Genomic DNA, 15,654 nt, shown 5'->3' on the forward strand with positions numbered 1-15,654 from the left:
CTATGGAGAGGCGTTCATCTGGACAAAGAAGAAAAACATCATGCAGAACACTTCAAGTGCAACTGAGAGTGCTTTGAGACAAAAAAGGCTTTAGACCTCCTTCAGCATTCCCTTACACATACAGTATAGTAAAGGAGATAAACCTGCCCTCTGCTGGGATTCCCGGGTAGAGCGGGGAGCCGCTGTGTTGTGTGCGCTGCAGTGCCTCTGCTGGGATTCCAGGGTAGAGCGGGGAGCCGCTGTGTTGTGCGCTGCAGTGCCTCTGCTGGGATTCCAGAGTAGAGCGGGGAGCCGCTGTGTTGTGCGCTGCAGTGCCTCTGCTGGGATTCCAGGGTACAGCGGGGAGCCGCTGTGTTGTGCGCTGCAGTGCCTCTGCTGGGATTCCAGGGTAGAGCGGGGAGCCGCTGTGTTGTGTGCGCTGCAGTGCCTCTGCTGGGATTCCAGGGTAGAGCGGGGAGCCGCTGTGTTGTGTGCGCTGCAGTGCCTCTGCTGGGATTCCAGGGTAGAGCGGGGAGCCGCTGTGTTGTGTGCGCTGCAGTGCCTCTGCTGGGATTCCAGGGTAGAGCGGGGAGCCGCTGTGTTGTGTGCGCTGCAGTGCCTCTGCTGGGATTCCAGGGTAGAGCGGGGAGCCGCTGTGTTGTGTGCGCTGCAGTGCCTCTGCTGGGATTCCAGGGTAGAGCGGGGAGCCGCTGTGTTGTGTGCGCTGCAGTGCCTCTGCTGGGATTCCAGGGTAGAGCGGGGAGCCGCTGTGTTGTGTGCGCTGCAGTGCCTCTGCTGGGATTCCAGGGTAGAGCGGGGAGCCGCTGTGTTGTGTGCGCTGCAGTGCCTCTGCTGGGATTCCAGGGTAGAGCGGGGAGCCGCTGTGTTGTGCGCTGCAGTGCCTCTGCTGGGATTCCAGGGTAGAGCGGGGAGCCGCTGTGTTGTGCGCTGCAGTGCCTCTGCTGGGATTCCAGGGTAGAGCGGGGAGCCGCTGTGTTGTGCGCTGCAGTGCCTCTGCTGGGATTCCAGAGTAGAGCGGGGAGCCGCTGTGTTGTGTGCGCTGCAGTGCCTCTGCTGGGATTCCAGGGTAGAGCGGGGAGCCGCTGTGTTGTGCGCTGCAGTGCCTCTGCTGGGATTCCAGAGTAGAGCGGGGAGCCGCTGTGTTGTGTGCGCTGCAGTGCCTCTGCTGGGATTCCAGGGTAGAGCGGGGAGCCGCTGTGTTGTGCGCTGCAGTGCCTCTGCTGGGATTCCAGAGTAGAGCGGGGAGCCGCTGTGTTGTGCGCTGCAGTGCCTCTGCTGGGATTCCAGAGTAGAGCGGGGAGCCGCTGTGTTGTGCGCTGCAGTGCCTCTGCTGGGATTCCAGAGTAGAGCGGGGAGCCGCTGTGTTGTGCGCTGCAGTGCCTCTGCTGGGATTCCAGGGTAGAGCGGGGAGCCGCTGTGTTGTGTGCGCTGCAGTGCCTCTGCTGGGATTCCAGGGTAGAGCGGGGAGCCGCTGTGTTGTGCGCTGCAGTGCCTCTGCTGGGATTCCAGAGTAGAGCGGGGAGCCGCTGTGTTGTGCGCTGCAGTGCCTCTGCTGGGATTCCCGGGTAGAGCGGGGAGCCGCTGTGTTGTGTGCGCTGCAGTGCCTCTGCTGGGATTCCAGGGTAGAGCGGGGAGCCGCTGTGTTGTGTGCGCTGCAGTGCCTCTGCTGGGATTCCAGGGTAGAGCGGGGAGCCGCTGTGTTGTGTGCGCTGCAGTGCCTCTGCTGGGATTCCAGGGTAGAGCGGGGAGCCGCTGTGTTGTGCGCTGCAGTGCCTCTGCTGGGATTCCCGGGTAGAGCGCGGAGCCGCTGTGTTGTGCGCTGCAGTGCCTCTGCTGGGATTCCAGGGTAGAGCGGGGAGCCGCTGTGTTGTGCGCTGCAGTGCCTCTGCTGGGATTCCAGGGTAGAGCGGGGAGCCGCTGTGTTGTGTGCGCTGCAGTGCCTCTGCTGGGATTCCTGGGTAGAGCGGGGAGCCGCTGTGTTGTGTGCGCTGCAGTGCCTCTGCTGGGATTCCAGGGTAGAGCGGGGAGCCGCTGTGTTGTGTGCTGCAGTGCCTCTGCTGGGATTCCAGGGTAGAGCGGGGAGCCGCTGTGTTGTGTGAGCTGCAGTGCCTCTGCTGGGATTCCAGGGTAGAGCGGGGAGCCGCTGTGTTGTGTGAGCTGCAGTGCCTCTGCTGGGATTCCCGGGTAGTGCGCGGAGCCGCTGTGTTGTATGCGCTGCAGGGATTTCTTTTTTACCCCTCTTCGGGTTGCCCCACCAAAAACAAAAACGGCAGGGAAAACAAAAAAATACAGGAATCCATTTGGAAAGTGCCCACGCGGTTTGCTTGACTTCTCCCTCCTTGGCCGCTAGAGACTGCCCTGGAAGAAGCTGTGCCCCAGGAGCTCCTCTGCAGTGGGCCGCCGCTTCTCCTCCACAAAGATCTGCATGAGGAAGTCCCTGCAGGAGTCGGACACACCCTCCGGCAGCCTGGGCTTGGTTGGCTGGGTGGCGATTTTGAAGATAGCAGCCATGGCTTCGTACTCCGCCCAGGGGGGCTTCTCCGTCAGCATCTCCACCACCGTGCAGCCCACGCTCCTAAAACACACAGAGAGCAACATGAAAAACAGCTCTCTGCAGCTAATACAGTGCCTATAGAAAGTCTACACCCCCTTTCAAAATTTTCACCCTTTGTTGCCTTATAGCCTGCAATTAGAATGCATTAAAATAGTTTTTTTTTCCATGTATCTACACATCCTACCTCACAACTTCCAAGTGAAAAAAATATTCTAGAAATGTGTAGAAAATGAATTAAAAATAAAAACTGAAATAGCTTGGTTGGATAAGTGTCCACCCCCCTTGTAATAGCAATCCTAAATTAGCTCAGGTGTAACCAATCTTCTTCAAAATCACACACCAAGTTAAGTGGCCTCCACCTGTGTTAAACTGTAGTTATTCACCTAATTTCAGGAAAAATTCAACAGTTCCTGTAGGTTCCCTCTGCTGGGTAGTGCATTTCAGAGCGCTTTCAAAAGAACTCTGGGACAAAGTTGCTGAAAGGCACAGATCGGGATGGGTATAAAAAAATATCAAAGGCCTTGAGTATCCCTTGGAGCACGGTCAAGACGATTATTAAGAAGTGGAAGGTGTATGGCACCACCAAGACCCTGCCTAGATCAGACCGTCCCTCTAAACTGGATGACTGAGCAAGGAGGAGACTGATCAGAGGCTACCAAGAGGCCAATGGAAACTTTGCAAGAGCTACAGGCTTTTATGGCCAAGACTGGTCAAAGTGAGCATGTGACAACAATATTCCAAGCACTCCACAAATCTGGTCTGTATGGTAGGGTGGCAAGAAGGAAGCCACTACAAGAAAGCCCTCCTTGAATCCCGTTTGAAGTATGCAAACAAAACACTCAGGAGATTCCATAGCCATGTGGCAAAAGGTTTTGTGGTCTGATGAAACTAAAATTGAACTTTTTGGCCTAAATGCAAATTGTTATGTTTAGTGCAAACCCAACACAGCACATCACCCAAAGAACACCATCCCTACTGTGAAGCATGGTGGTGGCAGCATCATGTCATGGGGATGTTTCTCATCGGCAGGGACTGGGACACTGGGAACACAAGCAGTGAGGTCTGGCTGCTTATTTGTTAGTACAGAAAAGCATGCCCTGTTGAATATCCCAATATACCCCAGCACTCCTGTTTCATTGTAATCTTCAACATGACTGTGGGAGGGTGCCTGTTTAAACGGGTACATGCCCTGCAGTTCCTCTTCAAACTGCACAGAGCCTCCTTACCAGACGTCTGCTTTCCTGCCGTACCCTTCTCCACTGATCACCTCGGGGCTCATCCAGTACGGAGTTCCGGTCACAGACTTCATCCCACTGCCTGACATGCAGATGGTCTGGATGCGCTTGCTGGCGCCAAAATCACCTAGCTTCACATTGCCCGAGGAGTCTCTCAAAATGTTGGCTCCTTGTTTGAGGACAAAACAGAAAACAAAGTCAATATCACCTGTTGCACATTTAAAATTTTAAAAAAATATACAAAAGTAGCATCTGAATGAAAGCATTTTGAAGACGCGACACCCTGTTACATTTTCCTTTCAATTTCAGACCTGGAAAAAAAAAACACACACGTACTGGATGAATGCCTTTTATTAGTAGTCGAGTAGTTATGAACTGCCTTTAATTGGTGTGCTGCTAAAAAACAAAGGCCCTGTTTGATGTGCAGAGACAATTGTGTGATCTCTAATTCAATTATTCGTACAAATGCAAAAGGTCATCAGACTGTGGAATGTGTGCCCGCTCCTCTGCCATGGCTCTGCATGTAAAACAGCTCCAGCTGTCCGATTCTCACCGAGCTTGACAGACCCAAGCTCGCGTCTCAACCCCGCCACACTTTGTTTTTCCCTAGACGAGCTCTATTTCAGCTCTGTGGTTATTTAATGAGTAATTCGTCCCAACAACACCCTTGGGGGAAAAAAAACAAAGAAAACGTTATGCCACCAAAAACATAGAATCCGAATATTTTATTTAATCTGTGCAAGTCAATGGGAAGGTAAACATTTTTTTTTTAAAAGGACCTGGCACTGAACTGAACTACACCGGTTCTTTTGTAGAGATGTACAATGAACTTCACATAAAGCTGAGGGGACACTAGTCAACACATTGTAGAAAATGCAGAAGGAAATCTGTTGCTTCTGCAATGCTGACGATACTTTTATGGAACACCTTACTACTATTTTGTTTTGAAACTTCTCCCGAATGATCACTGGTGTATGCTGTAGGCTGGTGTCCCCTCGACTTTATGCAAAGATTGTTGTACATCTGGTTCACGCTTAACCAGCAGCATGTAGACATCAAAGAGCACAATAAATAAGCCATGTATCTATTTGTTAATGTGGACTAGAGGAGAAGCATTGGCAGGAGGTTCAGGGCAATTCCCAAATAACCAGAGAAGAAAAGAATATGAAATTCCATCTTCACACTGATGGAAACAGTGCCACGTCTTCGGGAGAGGGTACGTGTTTGAACCCTTGGAACAGCCACATTAACAGAGCCCTGACAGCATCAGTTACAGCCAATGCTACAGCACTGGAGCCTGTGCAACACTGATATCTGTCCCCACTCCACACCCACATCAACATGAGGAGGCCCTTTCAGAAGTCATTTGTGTTGGAGAAGTTAACCCATTCAGGTACACAAGGAATTGAGAGGTTATTCAAACGTGTTCTTCTTAAAACACAATTGAGAATGACAAGTATTTCAAGGAGGAAACTGACCATTTGGAATGACCAGGTCCCACCTGTCAGTAAACTGTAAACTCTGCTCTGTGCACCTCATTGCAAAAATAAGAAAGAATTTGCATCATTTTATTTGCGGGACACATATGTCCCTTATAGCTTAAAGGGTAGAACGGAGTGCAGTACTGCCCTGCCCCCTGCTCAAGTTACCTTTGATGTCTCGATGCACAATCATGTTACTGTGGAGGTAGAAGACTCCCTGCAGGATCTGTCTGGTGTACCTCCTCGTCACACTCTCAGTGAGTGCGCCATAGGCTTTCAACTGGTCCTTTATCGAGCCCTGTCAAACACAGAAAACACAGACACACTCTCAATGAGAGCATCATAGGCTTTCAACTGGTCCTTTATCGAGCCCTGTCAAACACAGAAAACACAGACACACTCTCAATGAGAGCATCACAGGCTTTCAACTGGTCCTTTATCGAGCCCTGTCAAACACAGAAAACACAGACACTCTCAATGAGAGCATCATAGGCCTTCCTCTGGTCCTTTATCGAGCCCTGTCAAACACAGAACACACAGACACACTCTCAATGAGAGCATCATAGGCTTTCAACTGGTCCTTTATCGAGCCCTGTCAAACACAGAAAACACAGACACACTCTCAATGAGAGCATCATAGGCTTTCAACTGGTTCTTTATCGAGCCCTGTCAAACACAGATACACTCTCAGAGAGAGCATCATAAGCCTTCCTCTGGTCCTTTATCGAGCCCTGTCAAACACAGAACACACTCTCAATAAGAGCATTATAGGCTTTCAACTGGTCCTTTATCGAGCCCTGTAAAACACAGAAAACACAGAAACACTCTCAATGAGAGCATCATAGGCTTTCAACTGGTCCTTTATCGAGCCCTGTCAAACACAGAACACACAGACACACTCTCAATGAGAGCATCATAGGCTTTCAACTGGTCCTTTATCGAGCCCTGTCAAACACAGAAAACACAGACACACTCTCAATGAGAGCATTTAGGCTTTCCACTGGTCCTTTATCGAGCCCTGTCAAACACAGATACACTTTCAGTGAGGGCATCATAGGCTTTCAACTGCTCCTTTAGCAAACACAGACACCACTCACTTTCAACTGTTCCTTTATCAAACACAGACACCTCTCACTTTCAACTGCTCCTTTAGCAAACACAGACACCACTCACTTTCAACTGTTCCTTTATCAAACACAGACACCTCTCACTTTCAACTGCTCCTTTATCAAACACAGACACCTCTCACTTTCAACTGCTCCTTTATATAATATATATATATATATATATATATATATATATATATATATATATATATATATATATATATTATATCTGGTCAATAGATTTCAAATATCTGTTTTTTTACCATTCCCACCCACAGTACAGTGTGAAGGGCTTGTTTGTATTTTAACGTACTTCATTTCCATTTATTAGCGCTAATCCCAGTATCAAAGTAAAAGTACTTGACAGTTTTAAATGTGGAAAAGTCATCAAGCCAAACTCTTCTGCATATTGTACTGTACATATTTCTCAGTGTGGTACCTGAAGAAATACTAACTAGGACACTGCATCCAACCATTTCCACACAGTCAATCAGACTGTTCAAGGGGATTCAAAATTGATCATTTTCTCTACTTATTATATTACACAACAAATGCTCCTAAATGTTTAAACGCTTACCTGAAAACCAGTAAATTCTCATTTGTAGAATATTTTTTCTTTAATTTTAAGCGATACAAAACTATTAATATTTACACTATTCTTTCAGAAATGGGGAACTACATATTACATAATCATGGGGAACTACATATTACATAGTGGGCAACGGGTAAACTCCACAGGGGTGATGAAACGAGTGATAACCATGAAATAAAGCCAGCCTCAGTGATGAGAGCAGCAGCAGACGGAGATGAAACTGGCTGGAGCTGGACACAGACAGCTGGGGAAGGTACCATGATTCTGCCACTCACCCCCGGCATGAACTCCACGAAGATGGAGAGCTTCTTCTCCTCAGGGTCCCGCAAGCAGCCGTAGTACTGCACGATCCTTTCATGGTGAAGGTTCTTCAGCAGCTGAATCTCGCACTCCAAGGAGTTCACCTCCTGAGAAAAAGGGGCACATGATCAGGGCTGGAATGTTTCTGTGACGATGGTACAATCTACCCATGGCACCGGCTTGAGCGAAAAGTGTAGAGGCATTAAAGACAGGAATCTCTCATTTCCATGAGCACGGAGTGAAGGCCAATCTGAGCTGAACCGGGCTCTCCCGCCTTCCTCCTGAACCCCCACGATAGTCTACCCGAATCAAGTGAAAAAACTGTTTCCATGCAATGAGAGTTTGAGACAGATGCTGGCGGTTCTTTCCCAGCAAGCCTGGCGGCTAAGGTCACATTCATTTCTTTACGAAATTAAAAGGATGGACGCTATTGCTTTGCTTCTGACAATCCCAACAATTCTTTGGAGCCTTTTGTTACTTAAACAATATACAAGAATATTAAAGCAGGGAGAAACCTGCTCACCCTGAATATGGATTAAATGTTTACACCCACTCGTCACTTGATTGGTCAGTATTGTGAATTACACACCCACTCCTCACTTGATTGGTCAGTGTTGTGACGTACACACCCACTCGTCACTTCATTGGTCAGTGACATACTTCCATCCATCCCGCTTTGGGAAAGGGTCAGAAAAAAATCAGCGTCAGCTTGGATTGGCTAAATGAAGGAAATGCAGCATCAGTGGCAACAGGGTTTCAACCTGGGTAGAGCGATGCATGGAAACGAGGCATGAGTAAAACCTTACAGACGAGAAGACTCAAAGTCTTCACAGAACTGAAAGTGGCTGCACTGTTTGCTAACCCTGTGAGCAGTCATGTTTAGATGTCAGAACCGTTTTTCCACATGAAGTCACAGCTGTATTTGAACTTGTATTGTATAAAGTCTACCAGAAGCCAAAATAGTAGTACAGCATTTCATGTCTGGTTTTGAAATGTTACATTTTTTAATTTGTCCGTTTTTCATTAAAGTATATGGAAAACTACACAGCAGTATGGAATTCAATATGTCCACGTAAACATCAAATCAGCAGGTTTCATTCCAAGCAAAATGTGTTAATTCTATAGGGTGATGCTAAATTTTGGTCGTAACTTGCACACAGTGTCCGCCAGGTGTCCTCAGTGAACACCCTGGCCTGCTGCTCACCTTGCTGGTTTCGTGACTCTCGGGGTCAAAGGGCACCTGTTTCACTGCCAGCTCCCTTCCTGTGTCGGCGTCGTAGCAGAGGTACACCTCCCCGAAGGCCCCGCGTCCCAGCAGCTTCCCTAACCTCCAGTTCACGGGCGCCTGAGGGGCTGCACAGAGGAGACCGCAGTGAGGGTGGGGAGGGGAGGGGGGTCCCCAGAACCGCGTCCTTGCTCCTTGGGAACTACACACTCAGGAACACTGCCAACTGAGCTTTAGATGATTACGTCAGGTTATCTGACTGCAAAGGAGTGCACAGAAGTGCAATGGTGAGTCAGTGGGAAGCCCTGCGGTGGTGGGATTGCAAATGTGTCATGTGAAACAGCTGCCTGTTCAGCAGAATGCAAGGGTGACATTTTACTAAGCGAGTCAAAGCCAAGTGATTCAAAGTCCCAGGATCATACAGCCAGACAGAGTCATGGATGTGATGCTCACCCTGTTAACTGCACTCATCTCCGTCTCAAGACATTCAAAACAAGGCGTTATGTATTCAAGTTTACACTTGACCCTAAACTCAATGCATAGTGGAACTGTAAACCTGTCATGGCCCTAGTGGATGGAAGAGGTACAGCAGAGTGGACTGTAAACCTGTCCTGGCCCTAGTGGATGGAAGAAATCCAGCTTCAACAAGGTTCTGCAGACTCACACTTACAGGGCACAGCCTCCTCTGGGTCCCAGCGCATGGTTCTGAGGTCACTGTATTGGATGCTAGGGGACGTGCTGTCCCCATTGTAACTGTGTGTCCTGGAGGGGACGAGCTGGAAGAGGTTCTCCTGAGGCATGAAGCTGCGTGGGAATGTCCTTCTCCCTGGGGAGGAAAAATGGACACGTTACCAATGACAGCTCAGTTCTGAAAGCACCTCAGAGCAAGAGATTCCACTTTCACAAGTGGCTGAAAAGGGAGGTTTTACAGTGTTGCTCTTCTGTGTTAAATCGTAAAGAAATAGTGTAGCTGCCTTGTATAAGACTGTTTAACTGTGATTCACTGTGTGCTAGACAGACTCACCATCACTGTAGTCCTTGCGATGATGGGAGATGTGGAACTGTCTTGGAAAGGTCCCGCCTTTGCCATATCGACAGCCTGGAAAAAGATGAGAAGCAGAGTCAAAGCACATATATAACAAGCAGGTCAGTGATGACAATGAGAAGCAGCGTCAAAGCACATATATAACAAGCAGGTCAGTGATGATAATGAGAAGCAGAGTCAAAGCACATATATAACAAGCAGGTCAGTGATGACAATGAGAAGCAGAGTCAAAGCACACATATAACAAGCAGGTCAGTGATGACACTGAGAAGCAGAGTCAAAGCACATATATAACAAGTAGGTCAGTGATGACAATGAGAAGCAGAGTCAAAGCACATATATAACAAGCAGGACAGTGATGATAATGAGAAGCAGAGTCAAAGCACATATATAACAAGCAGGTCAGTGATGACAATGAGAAGCAGAGTCAAAGCACATATATAACAAGCAGGTCAGTGATGACACTGAGAAGCAGAGTCAAAGCACATATATAACAAGTAGGTCAGTGATGACAATGAGAAGCAGAGTCAAAGCACATATATAACAAGCAGGACAGTGATGATAATGAGAAGCAGAGTCAAAGCACATATATAACAAGCAGGTCAGTGATGATAACAGAGCTATGAGTAGCATGAAAATGTAGCTCATGACCTACACTGCCCACTGCACAGATGCTCTCAGGAAGCTGTGTTAACCCCTTCAGGCACACAAGGGATTGTGCGGTTGATCAAACGGTTTGTTAAATACATTGGAGAGGGACTCAAGTATCACAAGGAGGAAAGGTGATGGTTTGGAGCCCCAGATCCAGCCTGTCAGTACATTTTAAACTCTGTTTCGTGCCCCTCGGCGCAATAAGAACATTTGCATCATTTTTTTGGGGACACAGACGTCTGTTGTATCTTAGAAGTTAAAAATACAGGTACAAAATACAAATAGGTACAAAATATTAACATTTAAAAAAGTGTGCACTGAGCCTGTTTTGACCACTGTGTTAACATGCATTGCTCTTCGTCTACAACCACGGACAAAAGCGTTGCATCACCCTATACAATGAACTCGTCTTGATTCATAAAGTCGAATGAACCCTGCTGAATAATGTTATGTTAACATATCGAATTACTCACCGCTTTGTACTTTCCCATACACTTAATAAAAAATACTGACAAAAATGTATGATATTTCAAAATCTAACATGAAATACTGTACTACTACTGTGGCTTCCAGTAGACTTTTGCAATACCAGTTTGGAGTTTCTTTGATCACATGATGTTAAATAAAACGATCTAAATTATGTCATTTTTTTTTTTTAATGATGTCTCATTTGGCCCTTGCTGTCCAGTCTTTATTTTCAAGAAGCCAGCATGATGACGCAAGCGGCAGAATGAATGGCTCAGGGGCCCACTGAGATTGGAAACAGCTGCTCTGTACAACGGGAGGCCTCATTCTGATGAAGTCGTTTCCAAGGAAGAGTTATTTACATTTATTTAGAAGAACATTCAAATAGACTCTGATGTTAACGAAGCGCAGAGAGAGAAAGCTGTTAACATCGGCTGTCCTGGGAAGAACTTTTCCACTCAGTAACCAGTGATATACAAACAATAGGCACTCGTGTGAAAATGTTAGACCACTTTGTGCTTTAATGAGGCATCTAAAACAACTTCTAAAAAACTCATGCATTTTACCATTTGTGGCTGTGTGTTCCTTTTCTCTTACTATTTTAAATTAATTGCATGTGTGGCCTATTAAAGTCATCAGTTAAATTAGACAATCACTAATTTGCCTATTTTGACAATTTTCCAAGATTTTCAGTTCCAGTGGTTTGATTTCATATGCACAACAAATCAAAACTACAGAAGCAATGGGGTGTTCTAATACAAGTGCACACCAACCACATAATATGGTACAATTTATTAGACAATCTATACGGATAGATTATAATATAATTTTTTATGTATATTGATATGTAAATTTATATATTATAGATATATGGTTTGGTATAGTATACTACTCCATATATGATTATACATAGTTACATATATACTATACACTATATATCTATTATATGTATATATATATATGGTATATATATGTATATAGATATACCATATATATACAATCATGTGATGATATAATATATATATATATATATATATATATCGTATATATCATATATATATATACATAACCAATATATATATATATATATATATATATATATATACATATATATATATATATATATATATATATATATAATATATATATATATATATAATATAGATAATACAGGGGGTCCCGGGCACATATTTTATATATATACATATATTTATATGAGCAATATAATCTGATATATTTAGAAAAACGTTTTGTTTAAACCCATGTAATAATCCCACAGTATGAATCTACCCACTCCCTCTGTACAACACACTACCACAGTGCACACTAAGAATACCCCACCTGTGTACTCACGGCTCTGATTCATACAGTTCCAGTCCCTGCTGGTCCCAGATTGTGAGAATGGAGGGCTGCAGTGAGAAGGCACACAGTCAGTGACACACACAGTTAATATTCACAGATTGTCCTGTATAAAGACAGCACTGGTTCACTCATATTTATTCACTTTCAGGTCTGGTCTGTTGTCTCAGCTTTATTGCATGCCACAATGTTTCTTAAATCACTTTATACAGTGAAACTGAAAGACTGGCTTTCAAATGCATTTGTAGAGACTGTTTGGAAAGACAAACTCCAAACCTCCTAGAAAACTAATAAGGAATATTGTGTAAATAATCTCTACAGGTTTTTAAAGTCTAATCATTAAATATCAAGTAACAGTAAATAGGGGCACGCATAAAAACAAACTGAAATGCACATGCTCTTGTTTTTACTGATATTATCCAGGTAGGAAAAATATTTTGTGGAATGAACACAGCCAAGGCTCTAGTAAGCTGTGCTGCAGAGACTCACCTGTCCAGTGAATGGCAGCTATCTGAGAGGGAGTTGTCAGCCCTGCCAAAGGGGTCCAGTACCTGTTGTGAGAATGAGACACAGGGGGTCATGGGCCACTCACTGAGAATGAGACACAGGGAGCCATCAGCCACTCACTGAGAATGAGCCACAAGGAGCCATGAGCCACAGGGAGCCATGAGCCACTCACTGAGAATGAGCCACAGGGAGCCATGAGCCACTCACTGAGAATGAGCCACAGGGAGCCATGAGCCACTCACTGAGAATGAGCCACAGGGAGCCATGAGCCACTCACTGAGAATGAGACACAGGGAGCCATGAGCCACTCACTGAGAATGAGACACGGAGCCATGAGCCACAGGGAGCCATGAGACACTCACTGAGAATGAGACACAGGGAGCCATGGGCCACTCACTGAGAATGAGACACAGGGAGGCATGATCCACTCACTGAGAATGAGACACAGGGGGTCATGGGCCACTCACTGAGAATGAGCCACAGGGAGCCATGGGCCACTCACTGAGAATGAGACACAGGGAGCCATAGGCCACTCACTGAGAATGAGACACAGGGAGCCATGAGACACAGGGAGCCATGAGCCACTGTGACAGAGTGCCCACCCCTGTGTATATTATCTGTTATGTGTTGCGTGTGGTGTGTTTAAATGCTGGTGTATAGACATTGGTACACGGGATATAAACGGGTCTGTGTAACACGAGTGTTTAAAATGTATATGTGTATTTAGGCACGAGGATTGCACAGCACTTCACGTGCAAGTAAAATGTAGTAATATGTGAGCACGGGGAATTGCACTTTATTAATTCACATGCTGGGATTCAAGTGAATAATTAATTGGTAATTGAATCCCAGCACAACAGTATATATAGATGCACGTTGTCACATACTCGCGGTTGGGTGTTCGGTGAGTGGAGAATGGGATTGGAGACGGAGGAAATAATAAGTATAATAATAATAATAATAATAACAATAACAAAGTATCTGCTCACCGTATTTTTGTTTAGTACGAGTCCGTTTTTGTTTGTCTTTTTATTTTGGCATAGAGTGCCGTGTCCTGTTGTTTTCTGTTTGTTTAAACCCTTTTATATACAATAAACCAGCGCAAGCAAGCGCCATCATCATTTCAACTCATCTGTCCTGTCTGTGTATTTCACTCCTCTTCCTGGTTCTGACGCCGCCCACTTCGGCCGTCTCTGTGACACGTGGCGTCAGTGTGGGATTTAACAGCGCCTCCAAGCGTCAGACCAGGAGAGGTGTTGTGTGTGTGAAAAAAAAAAACAAAACACACACAACAACAACTACAAAATGGGATGGAAAGAGGATAAAGAGGTGAGGGACAGGGAGGAGGAGTGCCGCCTAAGGGCCAGACATCCCCGGCGATGTAACCAGTCCTTGCTGGGGTGCCTCCTCTGCAACCAGGACCATCTCTTTGCCAACTGTCCCTTCCGCTGCCCCTACCAAGAGGGAGAAGAGGAACTTTTGCAGGAGAGGAAGGTGAGGAGGAGGCAGAGAAGGGGAAAGGGGAAGAGGACCAAAGAGTGTCCACCGCCCAAGTCACCACCAGCGGGGCGCCCAAGTCACCACCAGCGGGGGAAGAATGCCTGCTGGTGTTGCCTCCAGAGGGAGAGGAGCCATCTCCATCGCCAGAGGGAGAGGAGCCGAAGCTGCCTTCTCCAGCGCCAGAGGGAGAGGTCCCACCGCTGTCTCCAGAGCCGCACCAGTCTCCTGCAAGGGAGGAAGAGCCGCACCAGTCCCCTGCAAGTGAGGGAGAGCCGCACCAGTCCCCTGTAACAAGGGTAGACTACCCGCTACTCTCACCTCCGTCGCCAGGAGACTGCACGCCACCTCCACCAGCAGGAGACTACACGCCTCCGCCACCTCCAATGGCAGGAGCAGAGCAGCGGGAGCTGCTTCTGCCTCCGCCACCTTCACTGGCAGGAGCAGAGCAGCAGGAGCTGCTTCTGCCTCCGCCACCTTCACTGGCAGGAGACTACACGCCTCCGCCACCTCCATCGGCAGGAGCAGAGCAGCAGGAGCTGCCTCTGCCTCCTCCACCAGCAGAGGGTGAATGCCTGCTGGGTCCTCTTCCACCAGCAGAGGGTGAACGCCTGCTGGTATCACTTCCCCCACCAGCAGAGGGTGAATGCCTGCTGGTATCACTTCCCCCACCATCACGAGGAGAGGAGCTGGAGCTTCCTCTGCCTCCACCTCCATCAGGGGGAGAAGAGCAGGAGCTGCCTCTCCCTGCACCAGAAGGACCAGGACTGGATGCTGCCGTCCTCAGCAGCCCTTGCATAGGCCACTCACTGAGAATGAGACACAGGGAGTCATGAGCCACTCACTGAGAATGAGACAGAGGGAGCCATGAGCTACTCACTGAGAATGAGCCACAGGGAGCCATGAGCCACTCACTGAGAATGAGCCACAAGGAGCCATGGGCCACTCACTGAGAATGAGCCACAGGGAGCCATGGGCCACTCACTGAGAATGAGCCACAGGGAGCCTTGAGTGCTTTCATTACATCCTTCCGTTTATTTTACCCAGCAGGTCTGGGCGACTTCCTGTTCTTGAATTCCGTTTACAATTCCTTTTTCAAAATCCATTCCCATTGCCTTTTAATCAACCCCAACACTGACCAACACTACAATGAGCAGCATTCTGTTACAATGAGCTTCTCACAGTGGCAACACCTTACTGAAATTGAGGCAACTGTCAATTAAACTGGCTTTCAATGAAAGCATTTGAACAATCATGACAATTATTAATGTCTCTAAAATCTCAATTCCAATTCCAGAACAGGAATTGACCCCAACCCTGATTGTACCTTTCCCTTCCTGTGTATGATGCAAATCACTGTATTAATCTACAGTATCCCTCACTGTCTCTAACTGCCTTTTCAATTAATCTAGTTAGGAATGTATTAGGAATTTAATCATTCCTAAAATCCAAGGGACTTCGGTTTCCTCGTTTCAGAAAGTCACACAAGTCTAGTACAGAACTGGCGACATCAGAGATGAAACTATATCAGCACAATAAAAAAAAGGATTTAAGAAAGGAATCTTTTGGCTCCCAATAGATCTTTTGGCGCATCCAGTAAAAGCACTCGCGTGGAGTGCAGGATGCGCCCTATAGCC

General features: G+C 46.9%; 1 protein-coding gene across 4 annotated transcripts in view; it reads right to left on the reverse strand.

Moving 5' to 3' along the window:
- Positions 1-2,103: 2,103 nt before the first annotated feature.
- LOC121309866 (mitogen-activated protein kinase kinase kinase 3-like) overlaps positions 2,104-15,654 on the reverse strand; it is a 64,871-nt gene continuing 51,320 nt past the window's right edge. For 2 of the 4 annotated variants that reach the window (XM_041243052.1, XM_041243026.1), the window contains 9 exons: positions 12,503-12,564; positions 11,996-12,063; positions 9,518-9,592; positions 9,158-9,319; positions 8,473-8,621; positions 7,244-7,375; positions 5,439-5,568; positions 3,781-3,958; positions 2,104-2,575 (listed from right to left, as the gene is read on the reverse strand). In XM_041243052.1, the coding sequence (XP_041098986.1) occupies positions 2,347-2,575; positions 3,781-3,958; positions 5,439-5,568; positions 7,244-7,375; positions 8,473-8,621; positions 9,158-9,319; positions 9,518-9,592; positions 11,996-12,063; positions 12,503-12,564 (1,185 nt within the window). In that variant the 3' untranslated portion in view covers positions 2,104-2,346. The remainder of the gene's footprint in view (positions 2,576-3,780; positions 3,959-5,438; positions 5,569-7,243; positions 7,376-8,472; positions 8,622-9,157; positions 9,320-9,517; positions 9,593-11,995; positions 12,064-12,502; positions 12,565-15,654) is intronic. The other 2 variants (XM_041243043.1, XM_041243036.1) reach the window with 2 other exon arrangements.

The sequence above is a fragment of the Polyodon spathula genome, chromosome 3 (genome assembly GCF_017654505.1).
Source record: "Polyodon spathula isolate WHYD16114869_AA chromosome 3, ASM1765450v1, whole genome shotgun sequence".
Lineage (NCBI taxonomy): Eukaryota > Metazoa > Chordata > Actinopteri > Acipenseriformes > Polyodontidae > Polyodon > Polyodon spathula.